The following is a 14,698-nucleotide window of genomic DNA, read 5'->3' as shown; positions in this document are numbered from 1 at the left end:
AAGTGTTCTTCTATGTAATGCTTTATTATTGTTGCTGTGTGTTTCATATCTCTAGGCTGAAAGTGGACGCTAATGTAATCTTATTTTTTGTCTTGTAGAGCCTTGGATCGGCAGACAAGAAGGACTTGTACCCAGCCAAGTAAGTCTTTCTTCCTCTTTCATTGGCTTCAGTGAAATTTTCAGAAAAGTAAATGTATGATTGCAATCTTGGACTATCAGCAACCTCTATTGCTCTGTCACAAAGATTGTTGCTTTAGACATTATACAACTGACCAACCAGCCAGCCAAAGTTTGATCCCAAAGAGTAGAGATTTTTGATGACTGTGCCATACCTATGGTATCCACAGATTCTTTATCTACATATTCATATTTCAAATACTGAATATATATAAATTCTAAAAAGCAAACCTTACTTTTGCTATTCTATATAAGGGACACCATTTTACAATGCCATTATATTCAGTGGGACTTGAGCATCCATGGATTTTGGTATCTATGGGGGTCTTGGAAGTTTGGATGCTCAAGACCCACTGAATATAATGGCGTTGTAAAATGGTGTCCCTTATATAAAATAGCAAAAGTAAGGTTTGCTTTTTAGAATTTATATATTTTTTTCTGTATTTGAAATATGAACATGTAGATAAAGTATCTGTGGATACCAAGGACCAACTGTAGTCCTTTGTAACTGGTCATTTCCAAACTTGCTCATTTGGGCATCTTTGCCGGGTATACTTGTATCTGGTTTCTACACATGACGGTTTATTATGGGGGGATGTGACTGATGCATCAAATCTTTGAACAACAGGTTTTCTATGCATTGAATTAACTTGTAATATTTTGTACACTTGAGTGATGGTATATAGATTGGGTAATAAAGATCAAATGTGTGTTTTCAAAATGTCAACATCTCTCCACATTTTCATTTGTCTTCTGTTCACTTCTGTTTGTTTTGGGCCCTCATTTGATACGTGGAAAATTTTAACGCATGGAAAAAAATGGGACATGGTGTCCTTTGGCAATTCCACGCATGTAAACAATGATAAACCACTGCATTCTGCTAAGGTGAACAGTTGGTGTTGGACAAACAGTGCAGGTACACCAAAGTATCCGTTCCTCTTCTCTTCCTCCCCTCCATGTTCTTGCTAACTAGCTACTGTCACTATGTTCTGAAATGCTTCATGCTTGTGCTATGGCTTCTAAATTTAGAACTATTCATATGCTTACTTGAGGGCACTTTGTAATTGCTAGTTTGGGGAAAAGGAGAGTAAGCTGCCAGTAAAACTATTGGCATTCTTTATGCCCCCTGGCAGTACGATTCACTCAGGAGGTTAAGGTACATTGTCTGGAATAATATGTACTGCATTAGTCAGCCCTGGCACTTTTGGGTGTCAAGTATACTGTCTTTTTGACAGTAGATTTGCAAAGGTATGCAATAATACCTGAACCTCAATTCACTCTAAGTTAAGGATGTACCTCTGCAGAACTGCTCAGCTTCTGGCAGAATTGGGTCTTTTCTATTAATATCAGACATATACATATCAGTATGTATACAGGCTTTTGAAGACGTATCTGCAGTTTTCCTGTGGAAACATCCTCAACTAACATCTGTAAGGATGTTATACATGGCATTATTCATCCTTTTTCAGATCATGGACCTCCCTTTGAACACAAACTGTTATAAAGCAATCCATTCTTTCCCCTCTTCCCCCACTTTTTATTACATGTCTATTTACTGCTTTTCTCTCTGCCCTTTCTCATCTCTATCCCTTTCCCTATTTTTTGTTTTGACACCTCTTTCCTGTTTGCAATTTTTAAAGCACCTCGGTTTGGCAAAATCAATCTATGTGGCCTATTTTTTTCTGCCAAGGATACTAGGACTTGTAGTTCCTGCCCCAGCTCTGCTGGAAATGGATATGCCACCAAAGATCTGGACATGTCCCCTGTCATTTCTTCCCCATGCTTGCAATAGTGAAGTTGCTTGGTTCATGCAGGGGGGGGGGCAGGTTTAACTAAGGACTTCATAACAGTACTGAGCTTTTTGAGACATTCAGGTTGGATACTAGCAAAAGATGGGTGCTTCCATGAAAGCTTGTAACAGGCTGTTGCAAATGCATGACCCTTTTCAGGTTGAACTTTAGGATGTGCACACATCTCAATTTGGAATCTCCCTTAAAGAAACATAGAATCATAGAGTTGGAAGAGACCCCAAGGGCCAGCCAGTCCAACCCCCTTCTGCCATGCAGGAATTCTCAATCAAAGCATCCCCGACAGATGGCCATTCAGCCTCTGTTTAAAGACCTCCAAGGAAGGAGACTCCACTACAAACAGCCCTTACTCTCAGGAAGTTCCTCCTAATGTTGAGCTGGAATCCATTGTTCCAGGTCCTGTTCTCTGGAGCAACAGAAAACAAGTTTGCTCCCTCCTCAATGTGACATTCTTTCAAATATTTAAACAGGGCTCTCATGTCACCTCTTAACCTTCTCTTCTCCAAGCTAAACATCCCCAGCTCCCTAAGTCATTCCTCATAGGGCATGGTTTCCCCATGATGCACTCGTTTGGACACGCTAGTTTCTCAGCATCCTTTTTGAACTGGGATGCCCAGAACTGGACACAATATTCCAGGTGCGGTCTGACCAAAGTAGAATACAGTGGCACTATTACCTCCCTTGATTTAGACACTATACTTCTATTGATGCAGCCTAACATAGCATTGGCCTTTCTAGCTGCTGCATCGCACTATTGACTCATGTTCAACTTGTGGTCTACTTGGACTCCCAGATCCCTTTCACACTTAGTGTCATTCAACCAGGTGTCTGCCATCCTATATCTATACATTTCATTTTTCTGCCCTAAGTGCAGTACTTTACATTTCTGTGTTGAAATTCATTTTGTTAGCTTTGGCCCATCTTTCTAATCTATTGAGGTCATTTTCAATTTTGATCCTGTCCTCTGGGGTATTGGCTACGCTTCTTAATTTGGTGTCATCTGCAAATTTGATAAGCATGCTGTCTATTCTTTCATCCAAGTCATTGATAAAGATGTTGAATAGCCCCTGGACCCAGGACAGGACCCTGTGGGACCCCACTGATCACTTATCTCCAGGATGAAGGAAAAATGAATAGAGTGGTTCAGAGGATTCAGCACTAGCTAAACTGTGGATAGTGGGGAAAGCAGGTAGTAAAGTTTTCGTGTAGCAGAGGAAATGTCCCTTTGGATATCAGCAGCAAATTATGTAGGCTCCAGTATTTCAAATTTCATATCTTTATTTATTTAGAAAAGAAGTACGTACATCTTCACTTGTGAAAGCTGGCAATTTCTGCTTTTTTTTCTGGTGCACCTCCTAACCGAATGCATGACAAGACGGAAGGACAAATAATATATAATAAATAATATAATAAACCTCTGCACCAGCCTTCATAGCAGAAAAGCCATAAAGAGAAATCTGTAGAAAAGGTACAGGCACTTAAGTTTAAAAATACAACTGATCGCTCCATTAATTTTGCTGAGATTTTGCATACCTATTATGTGTTGGACTGCCCCAAAATGTCATACGTTAAATTGGTACTAAAAGTGTACTGTGTGGGTATGCTATATGTCTTTGGGTCTTAGGCTATGAATTGTCCCAAGTGCATAATAGCGAGATCCCACCCCTCCAAAACACAAAAAAATCCTGGATATCTAACTAATTTTGTTAAATTACCAGAAAGGAGAATAGGCTGGTTGCATTAATCTCTGCACAAAGTTGGATGCGGGGATTTTCACTTGTGTTCCACACTTGTTTCCAACAGTGTCTGCGATATGCAAACATTACTTGGAACATCAACTTATGGAATTGATCGGACTTTGAGCTGTTTTGATATAGCAACCTGTGAATCCAAATACTTTCATTGTTGTTGTACCATCCTACTGTCGCCTTGGGGGAAAGCCGCATTTCTGCTTCCTTTCTAGGAAATAGTTTAACCAAGGCGTTCGTGTTGGTTTTATTTTCTACGGCTAAGATTGGACAGGGAGACTTTTTACTGCTTTGGTTGCTATAGAGACCGAAATCTTTTCTCCGCGCCATAACAAAATTTTGCAATTTCAGTTTTCGGTCCAATTTAAAACGTGCTCGGTCAAGACCCTCAAGTGGGTGTGATGAGTGAAAATGTGCTTTTTAAAAAGAGTGCATGTGCATAGCGCGGATGAATTGAATGTGGGGTGTTCAGCAGACCATACGGCTAACTTTACCCTGCCATGCTGCCCTGTCCCAATCCTAAAGGGACCACCCTGAAGAAGAACGGCAACAGAAAAGTCATTCTCCGTGGCCATTCAGGTCTTGGCCTCTCTTGGAGTCAGGGGTCATTGGTGGCGCTGGTTAATGGTTGGTCACTGCCAGTTTAATGAATGACTGGAGATGAATGAAACAAAATAGAAGTGCAGTTCTAGCAAAATGCTCGGTTGGCAAAAGAAGAAGAAAAAAGGCCTCGGTGCCTTTTAGCAGAATTTGTTTCAATATCCTCAAGCTGAATTAACTGAAAGCCAAAGCTGAAAACCACGTTCCTGTGAGAGACAACCCCAGGAACTAAAAAAAACATTCTGGTCAAGCATTGTGGGATGATGAATGGCGGAGGTGGATACAAATAAAATAATAATCTGGACTTCTAACTGCAGGTGTGTCAGATTTAGCCACCATTCCTGAATAGCTATATTTTTCGTATATGATCAAGCTAATACAGTGGACCCTTGTTTTCCGCTGGGGTTTGGCTCCAAGGTCCCCCATGGATAACAGAATCCATGGATGCTCAGGTCCCATTAAATACAATGGCAGAGCAAAATGGTTTCCGTTATAAAAAAATGGAAAAATCAAGGTTTGATACTTGAAATTTATACTTTTTAAAAATATTTTCAAGCCGTGGATGCTTGAATCTGTGTATAAAAAAAATCTGTGGATAAGGAGGGACAACTGTAGATGCAATTATCACAATGCTCCCACTTTATCTGCAGTGAAGAAAAGATGTCAAAGACCTTCCTAAATAATACCACCTCCCCATCTTCCTCTGTTTTACAATCTATATTAAAGCCAGGGGCAATGGACATGAGGTTTAATGTTCATAACTGGCCAACTCGGTTCTCAGTCCTGGCATCTTCAGAGAATGTATATCACTCTTTGTACAAAGGTCCCCCATCAGAAGGAAGTTGCCAGCCACAGATGCTGGTGAAACATCAGGAATAAACTCTTCTAGAACATGGCCACATTGCCTTCTAAACACTTAAAAGGGTGTTAAAAGGTTCAAAAAAATAATCCCTGGGGGCCACAAAATATCCCTGGGGGCTTCATGGAAAACACTTTCCACATCCTTATCCAAGGATGTGAGTGAACCCACTGAAAACCACGTTCTGTATCTTTACTACAGTACCTCCGTGTTGCAAAACTTCAAATTATTGTCTTTAAACAAACTTGATAGTTTTCGAGTGGGTTGTCAACACTGAGAAACAAACAAAGCAGAATATAGCACTGCAGAACGGAGAGGTTTTTCTGCGCATACCAGAACTGGGATGTTATGAAACAGTCTCAGATACAATTCTGAAAAGAGCACAATTGGGGCTGGTATTTCTGGAAGTCCTATACAAATATCTGTAAAGATGCTGTCAAATCCGTTTTCATATACATCTTGAAAATTTGAAAGCAGGAATGATTTACCTTCAGCAACTTTCACATGGACATTTCTCATTTTATATCATTCTCTTTTCTTGAAATGTCAGTTTTTACAAGTTTCCAGATCCCAGGCGACAGTGTAATATCTGGCAAATTATATAGGCAGTATTTCCAAACCCCTTATGCAAGAATGAGAAAAAGATATTTGCAGTTGGTCCTCCGTATCCGTGGATTATGCTTCCATTAATTCAACCATCCACAGCTTGAAAACACCCCCCCCCAAGAAACCCCCAAATGGAAGCCTTGATTTTGCATTATATAAAAGGGATTTAAATCTTGTATTGATTGGGACTTAAGCATCCATGGATGTTGATATCCCCATGGAGTCCTGGAACCAAACCCCAGCAGATACTGAGGGCACACTGTATTCACATATCTCTTTTATTTTCTTTGTATAGAAACTGGTTTTCTTAAAGATGTAGCAGTTCTGGAAACCCATTGTTAAAGCATCCCTAAAACCTGTTATGAGTGAGAACCCACCACCTTCAGAGGTCAATGGCAAACAGCTTGTACTCTGAGGAAGCCTCCCTAATATTTTGCTGAAATCCTAATTCCGTTGCAATTCTTCTGCTTCTTGTCTTACCCTCAAAAGCAAAAGAGAAATCACAAACATCTGTCAGATGTTTTTGTCATTCCAACTGCAAACTGTCTCTTCGATGCTAAAAAAATGTTTTACCTGTTTACTAAGGCTTTATCTTGGAACGCTAAATCTTCTAAATTAATCCCTACTTTCCCCCTTCTGCTCATCTCTATCTATCTATCTATCTATCTATCTATCTATCTATCTATCTATCTATCTATTGTGTGACCCTGGGTAGGGAGAAGTGATTGCCATGTTAATCTGTGTATTGTGGAGTTGAAGGCTTTCATGGCCGGCATCCATAGTTTTTTGTGGGTATTTCGGGCGATGTGCCCATGTTCTAGAAGAGTTTATTCCTGACGTTTTGCCACCATCTGTGGCTGGCATCTTCAGAGAAATATGAACCATGGATATCGACTGGGCATGATAAACACACAGGAGAGAGATGTCATCATTATAATATGTTCAAGAGCTTTCATGTTACAGTGTCCACAGACCAAAGATGGACAACAAATTTAGCACTTCTGGAGAACTGTCCGTTGTCAAACAGAAAGGACCAGAGCCATTGCTACAAGTGGTTACACAAAGAGGCAGGTATTTGAGAGGAGATTACACACAGCCTCAGCTACCTACCCAACAGCCGTTTTGTCAAAGTCTTACCACTTGATTATTTCTTCGCTCATTCCCAAAGTATTGCTTATACACATTAACATTTTAAGCGGATGAATAATCTGACATCCCATTTTGAGGAAGGTGCATTCAAGTTGTCAATAGTTGCTTTCGTAGATGTGTTATGGATGTAGGCCACTTCAACACACTTTAGCCACTTCTTAACAAATGTAGTACAAAAGACTAATGCACTACAGTTCAGTGCACAGAAATCTACACTGGAAAAATCATAATACTGGAAAAGCTACTTTGGAAAAATCATTCATGCTACTGTGTATTTCTTAATAACCACAGGTTGCTTTTTAAAATACTCACAAACTGACTGTTTAATGATGTGTTCTGGAAACTTTTTTGGTATCCTTTGCCATTTGACAGGCTGTTCAAACAGGATTATTTCTGCAGTGCAAATGCACTCTATACCTGGCCTTGCCCGCCCTAGAGAAGTTGTCTAGAGATTTGTGAACACTGTCTTGTCAGAGGCCTTTCTGACATTATACTTGTGTTTGCTTTGTACAATTATGGGCCCAAACAGACCGGCCAAAATAAAGCTGCTTTGGGTAACTTTGGAGGTATGCTGTTTAAATGAAGCATGCGTATTAAGAGTCTGGAAGCATCACCAAAGCCATGATCCAGTCCTAAGGACTAGAGCACAGCTTTGGCGCAGCTTCCAAAGCTTAGGACACATGCATCATTTAAACAGCATACCTCCAAAGTGACTCAAAGCAGCTTTATTTTGGCCTGTCTGTATGGGGCCTATAAGAGGTCAAAAGGACCACATGGGACTACCAGGGTTTTGTTGTTGTTATGTGCCTTCAAGTTGTTTCTGTCTTATGCCAACGCTAAGACAAACCTATCAAGGGGGTCTCTTGGCAAGATTTGTCCATAGGAGGTTTGTCTTTGCTTTCCTTTGAGGCTGAGATAATGTATTTAATTGCACTAAATAAATCCAAAAGGCCTTGAAGGGTAGGCAAAAAGGCAGGAGGCAGGAGAGGGGGAAAAAACGAAATGCTAAATATTTGTACATAACAGCAAAGCAGAAGTCCACGTCCGCAGCTAGACATCCGATGTGTCATTTTGGATTTCACAAACACAGAAGGTGCTTTTTCGGCGCTGGCCGGCGCAGACACTGCAGCTTTAACGTCCCAGCACTCGGCGTGATTCCACTCCCCCCAAATTCATCAATCAGCTCTCGGTAAGGCTCTGAAAGGGCCAGTTTATTAAACAAACACACTTAGTGTAAAAAGTTTATTCCAGTTAATTAGGACTTCATTGCAATGGAAACAAATTATCCAGCCGTCCGATGCCAAGTTAAACATGAAGGGTGTGAGTGCAAGGGGAGGGTGAGGAGAGGGTCCCATATCGAGGGGAGGCAAAACAACCACCTTAAGCAACTTTATTTATGTCCTTTTAATATATTTATTTGGCTTTTCCCAAGCTGTAACTCTATTAGAGGACTCTGCTCCTGAGTTCTTGGAAGGCAGTCTCTCCCCAACATCAGGTTACTGGCTCTCTGAAAAAGTGTGGGACTGATCTCTAGTTTGCACATGTATGTTCCTCATTGGATTAGAGCATCAAGCAATGACTTGCATATGGGCCAGAACAGTTAACAGTGGCTGCATCCGCACTGCAGAAATAATCTGGCTTGACACCACTTTAACTGCCATGGCTCAATGCTATGAAACAATCCCCAGAATTCCATAGCAGTCAGCCATGGCAGTTAAAATGGTGTCAAACCGGATTGTTTCTTCAGTTCAGATGCAGCCTCTGTTAAAGACTGAACCTTCTTTCACAGTGTCTTATATTACATCAAATCTGTGTTGAAAACAAGAAGTGGTAAAACAGGGTGTTGTGGCTATTAGTGTCAGACTAGGACTAAAGCACAGGCTTTATGAAATCCTTACTAAGGAATTTATCACACGGCAGCAAATCCGGTGCAGAAAGAGATTTTGAAATCTGCCAAACACCCACAATTGCGGGTTGTTTTTCAGATGTGTTGACAAAAAGAGAGATAACGCGAAAATAACCTGAATGGAAAGCCGACAAAAACCACTCCTTTCTAGTTTTGGAACTCTTTTTTTGTTGGCTTTTTGTTCAGGTTATTATCACCCTATTTCTCTTTCATGCAAATGACATCTGAAAAACAACCCGCATGTGCGGGTTTTTTCTACTTTCTGTTCAGGTTAGCCCCGAACGTCGTGTGAAAAACAACCCACAAAAGCGGCTTTTCACTTTACATCTAGTTTCTGCACAGGATTCGTCCAGTATGATGAACTCCTAAGTCTGTTCCTTTGCTAACTTACCTAACAAGATTGCTGTGATAAAACTGGAGTGGCAGGCAGAGAGCCATGTGTATAGCTCTGGGCTACTTGGAGAAAGGAGTAAAAACATAATAAATGTGTACATGTGATGCTTTTCAGTTTAGTCATTCTATAAATCCAGCTGGCAGCCAAGTGTGCCATAAACATCTTCACAGATGTACAGTAACGTATGCGCGCGCATGAATCTGGCTTGTGTAGTCCACATGCAGGTGTTCCCATACGATGTAGAGGCCAATGTTTCTCCTCAGCCATGCATTCTCCTGGCTAGTCTGGGCACATTGTTTGTTCGCAGACAAAACTGGTTCACTTGGTTGCTGAGAGGATAAATCCGGCAAGCTGACAAGAGGCCAGTGTGATGTAGTGGTTTGAGCGTCGGACACTATGGAGAACTGTGATCGAATCCTTGTTTGGCCATGGAGATCTACTGGGTGACCTTGGGCAAGTCACACTCTCTCAGCCTCAGAGGAAGGTAAAAGCAAACCCTCTTGCCACAAGCACCCCGTGAAGGTACACAACAACAACAATAACAATAACAATATCAGTATGCAGAACTGGTTTCTTACTTAGTGCCTTTGTAAGAGACTTCTTGGCATACTTTACATTTCTGCCATAAAAATTGCTCACCTCTGAGCTAGAGCTCTGCCCCCCCCCCATTTTCATTTGTTTGTGCTTGTTTCTTTGTTTGTTTCTGGCACAAAATACAATGTATTACACAACACATACTATTTTAATTGATGATAATAATAATAATAATAATAATAATAATACTATTTTGCCCCTTATAAACACTTTTATGGGGGTGGAATTTTTGTGCAAAGAAACACCCCAAATGTGAAAAATCACACACACAAAATCTCGCACTGTCCCCCGGTGCAGAGAAATCTTCTGCATTCTTTCATGTGTGTGTAGCAGTAGCAATAGCAATAGCAATAGCAGCTTCCAATGTGAAGTTGAAGGCTTTCATGGCCGGCATCCATAGCTTTTGTGGGTTTTTCGGGCTATGTGGCCATGCTCTAGAAGAGCTTATTCCTGACATTTCGTCCACATCTGTTGGCGAAACATCAGGTGCTGGTGAAACGTCAGGAATAAACTCTTCTAGAACATGGCCACATAGCCCGAAAAACCCATAAAAAACAATAGCAGCTTCATTTATATAGTGCTTCATGCCACACTAAGCAGTCTCTAAGCAGTTTACAACTGTAAGCTAATTGCCCCCAACAACATTTTAACGACTGCAGAAGGATGCAAGGCTGAGTCGACCCTGAGCCCCGGCTGGTATTGAACTCACAACCACTCCGCTACCAGGGCTCTGAATATATACTGTATAAAGAAAGATATATATAAAGATTAGCATCCGTAGGATGGAGGAGGATACATGGATATTGATGTGTGACACAGATAGACAGGATAAAAGTATAGTAGGTAAGAGAAAGAAGTAACAGGCATATTAATATAGATCCTCCCTCAGAGTGCTGCAACTGTAACACACATTGCTGAGTCTAGCACTTTTTAAGTATTATTCCAGCCAGGAGACTGATATGCATGCTTGTCAGACTGTTATTTTGCATTGCCTGTCATAGAAAATCAAGGTTGTCCTTTCCAGGAGGAGGTGGCGAGGGGTGTCAGAAATCCTTGTCCTCGAATAACTTGAAGACAATTTAAAGAATAGAACATCTGCTGAATTCTTAGATTTGCTTGGGTGATGAATTGCTTCCCCTAACTAATATAGAAGTCTTCCTGAAGTATCTTGCCTTCATATATTTTCTCCCATTCCCTTCATAGAGCTGCATTACACCGGATTGCTTTGCAACATCTGCATGGTTAGGATAGCCATGTCAGTGTCAATTTATATAATTTGGTTTTAATTGGCTACATTCAACTTTAAAATAAGTTATTTGGTCTCTTTCATAGTAAATGGCCAGGTATTTGTCTAAAACCTAAGCTATGGGAGGAAAATACGATGTTTGTTCTCTTGGCTGGAGCACTGGTAAACACCTTTGCTTATGGCTGATGGAGGCAAAACAACTAGCTGTAAATTTCAGAAAGGTAAGAAAGGAAAAATTAATGTGTGAAATAAAATTCTTTTAGGGGATTCCCATAAAAATGGGAGCAATAAGGCATAACAGGAAGAAAGTGCAAAGGCCGGCTTACTGTTGAACATAAAGAAAGCAAAAATAATGACCACGGAAAATCTACACAATTTCAACCTAGACAACGAGGAAATAGAAATAGTAAAAGAATTCTCATACTTGGAATCAAACATGACAGGGACTGTAGCCAGGAAATCAGAAAAAGATTAAGACTGGGGAGAGAGGCTATGAAAGAACTAGAAAAGATCCTGAAATGCAAAGATATACAACTCAACACAAAAGTTAGAATCGTACAAGCCATCATAATTCCTATTACCATGGATGGATGTGAGAGCTGGACGGTTAAGAAAGAAGATAGGAAGAAAATCAATTCATTTGAGATGTGGTGCTGGAGAAGAGTGCTGAGGATCCCATGGACAGCCAAAAAGACAAACAAATGGGTCTTAGAGCAGATCAGGGCAGAAATCTCTCTGGAAGCTGACAAAACTTAGGCTGTTGTATTTTGGACACATCATGTGAAGAAAGGACCCGTCAGAAAAAAAAATAATGCTGGGAAGGGTGGAGGGAAGTAGAAAGAGAGAAAGACCACATGCAAGATGGATGGACTCTACTAAGGAGATCATTGGTATGAATTTGCAGGAATTAAGCAGAGCAGTGGAGGTCAGGGGGTCTTGAGGATGTCTCATCCATAGGGTCTCCATGAGTCGAGATCTACGCAAAGGCAGTTATCAACAACAACAACAAAGGTATACCAGACCCGTTCTCCAAAAACTGAATCCAGACCCGTTACACACAGCCAATGTTATAATATAAAGAAATAATTCTGAATACATGCCAACATACTCTTGCAATCAACAATAATGAAAATGGGGGGTATGGGTGGGAAGGTAGTGCATGCTAGACTTGCAGAGGAACAGTGAGAAAGAGGCTAGACAGACAGCCCATACAGGGGCGGCTCTATGCCATCCCTGAAAGGAGACACGGCAGCCACACACCATGCCCCCAACCCAGTGCATTTGTGGCTCTGATTTGCACCCTGGTCGTGGTGTGGCCTTATGACGCCCCTCATGTGCAGCATTATCATGCATTATCGTGGCGTGCCCCGTCTGTCCAGGTGTGCCCCAAGATGGTGCCTGGGGTGTGCAGTAGGGTTTCTGAGTGTTTAAATGCTCAGCCCCTGTGCAACCCTAGTTCAGGCGCAGGCCAGCACAAAGTGCCTGTCTGTCCAGCCCCAAAGTGGCTTAATCTTCTTCTCCAGGCAGACCTGAGTAAAGCCTACAACTTTGCTCATGCTTGTAAAAGGACCACCACCCTGCATGCCAGCCAGCCCACAGACTAGCTGATCATCTCTGTGCAAAGTACTTGGACTTGTAGGACAAAGAATAACATGCAACAAGGGAAAGGGCTAGCTCCCCTCTGCCCCATGGAACCCCACAGCCTTGCTAGCTAGCTTCCCTGGTAAGTCAGGGCCATTGGTTGTGGGAGAGAGAAGCCTAATGGTTCATATGAAATAGTCAGTTTCACGTTGTTCTACAGAATTAAAGTGCAACTATGCACAGTGATAGAACCCAACAAAGAAGTAATATTAATGCTCCTGCAGAAAATGTTTGATAATGCTCCCTCCTTACTTATCTGACCTTCTTTCTCCTTACATTCCTACTCGCACCCTCCGCTCTGGAAGTCAGGGTCTCCTGTCACAGTGTAGGAGTACCACTGCCCCCTCCCGAATTCGTCCCTTCTCGCTTGCTGCCCCTTACTCCTGAAACCTTCTTCCCCCACATGCACACCGCATCACTTCTCTACCCAGTTTCAAAACTGAATTAAAGACTGTATTGTTTAGAGAAGCACTCCCAGAGATGAGCCCCTCTCTGACCCAGGAAGCCTCCTGTTAACCATCCATTAAGAAGCCAAGCCCTTCCTCCATTCCATCTGCCTTGGTCCAGGCCTTGGAGGTGGAGAAGATCTGCTGGACCTGATCCGATTCCCCACCACCACTCCCTTCTCCTTTTGTGTCGTGTCTTTTAGATTGTAAGCCTGAGGGCAGAGAACCGTCTGACTAAAAAATTTATGTACAGCGCTGTGTAAATTTACAGCGCTTTATAAATAAAGGTTAATAATAATAATAATAATAATAATAATAATGGGAGCGATTAACGGAAACACAACATGCTGTCCTGTCTGACAAAAAAGGGGGACATTTCAACCCTCCAGAATTTGTATTTGTACATGTTTTCTTTTTTTTTAATACCGGCCTGTAACTAAAAAGATTTTTTCCCCTTCTGCCCCAAAATTAAAACACCGAAGTCTCCAAGCGGCTCTGCGGAGTGGTCAGATGGAAATTTTAAAGCAGCATGTAGAGTAACTGAAAACAAGTTTCAAGTATATTTTGGACGCTCGAAAAGTTGTCCTCGTCGTTTTGCTTAGACCGCTGGCTGTCTCAGACAAGGGCTCACTTTGAATTTATAGTTCTGCTGAGCAAGATGGAATGTTTTGATTCCTAATTTAGAGTATCCGTCCTGACAGGTTCCAACCTCCCCGTCTCCTGCTGAGTCAGGCTAAGAGAGACTTGAAGGTACTTAGCAGTCTTCTGCCGCAGAGTTGCCTATCACCAAACCAAGTCATGGTTTGATGATTTTTTTGTTTGAAATTGATTTTTTTCCCCAGCTTAAATTAACTTCCTTCTGCTGCTTAAAATAACAAAGTAATGTTAATAAGCCCTATTTTCCACCACCAAGACTTTTAGCCATTTTTGGAAAATAGGTAGAGTTTGGATTAGTTTTGGTCTCATAAGGCAGAGATTCCTTGGGGCCAAACTGGCATGTTATTCACAGTCTCTGTGTACTTATTTGTTCAAGTGAGCAGTTTGTAAAAGAAGAGCAAGGGTTATGCTCATTTTTTAATTTCTGCTGTTTGCCTGTTGAAAATCTACTTTTCCAACCAAAAGGATAAGATTCAGGGATCAATATCATCTTATTCAGGGATCAATATCTGTCATACTACCACCTTAAACAGCTTTTTAAAAGCTGTTAAGACGGATCTCTTCCGGCAGGCCTTTCCTAAATAGATACTCGGCCACTAAAAAAGAAAACCGAATTTGCGAACCCCGATCCTGCTACTGCTATTGTGTACTGTTTATATTAATGTTATTATTTTAAGAATGTTTTAATATTGTAACTTGTTTAATTGTATTTTAAGTGGGGGGGGGGACTGGGACATTGCATATTGTAATGTTGGACTGTCTATTTTAAGGTTGTAAGCCGTCCCGGTTGCATTGCGCAGGGATATTGATCCCGGAATCTTATCCCTTTGGTTGGAACAGTTGAATTTTTAGTAGACAAACAACAGA

At 41.3% G+C, this 14,698-nt stretch overlaps 1 protein-coding gene across 4 annotated transcripts in view; it reads left to right on the top strand.

Moving 5' to 3' along the window:
* Positions 1–14,698, top strand: part of LOC149306293 (ankyrin repeat and fibronectin type-III domain-containing protein 1-like) — a 299,609-nt gene that overhangs the window by 176,755 nt on the left and 108,156 nt on the right. For all 4 annotated transcript variants that reach the window (XM_089540204.1, XM_089540203.1, XM_089540201.1 and 1 more), the window contains one exon: positions 99–139. In XM_089540204.1, coding sequence (XP_089396330.1) covers positions 99–139 — 41 coding nt within the window. The remainder of the gene's footprint in view (positions 1–98; positions 140–14,698) is intronic.

This window comes from Sceloporus occidentalis, unplaced genomic scaffold (assembly GCF_023333645.1).
Source record: "Sceloporus occidentalis isolate IW3139 unplaced genomic scaffold, rSceOcc1.0.p SCAF_10, whole genome shotgun sequence".
Lineage (NCBI taxonomy): Eukaryota > Metazoa > Chordata > Lepidosauria > Squamata > Phrynosomatidae > Sceloporus > Sceloporus occidentalis.
This window is presented reverse-complemented; position numbering and strand designations above follow the sequence as displayed.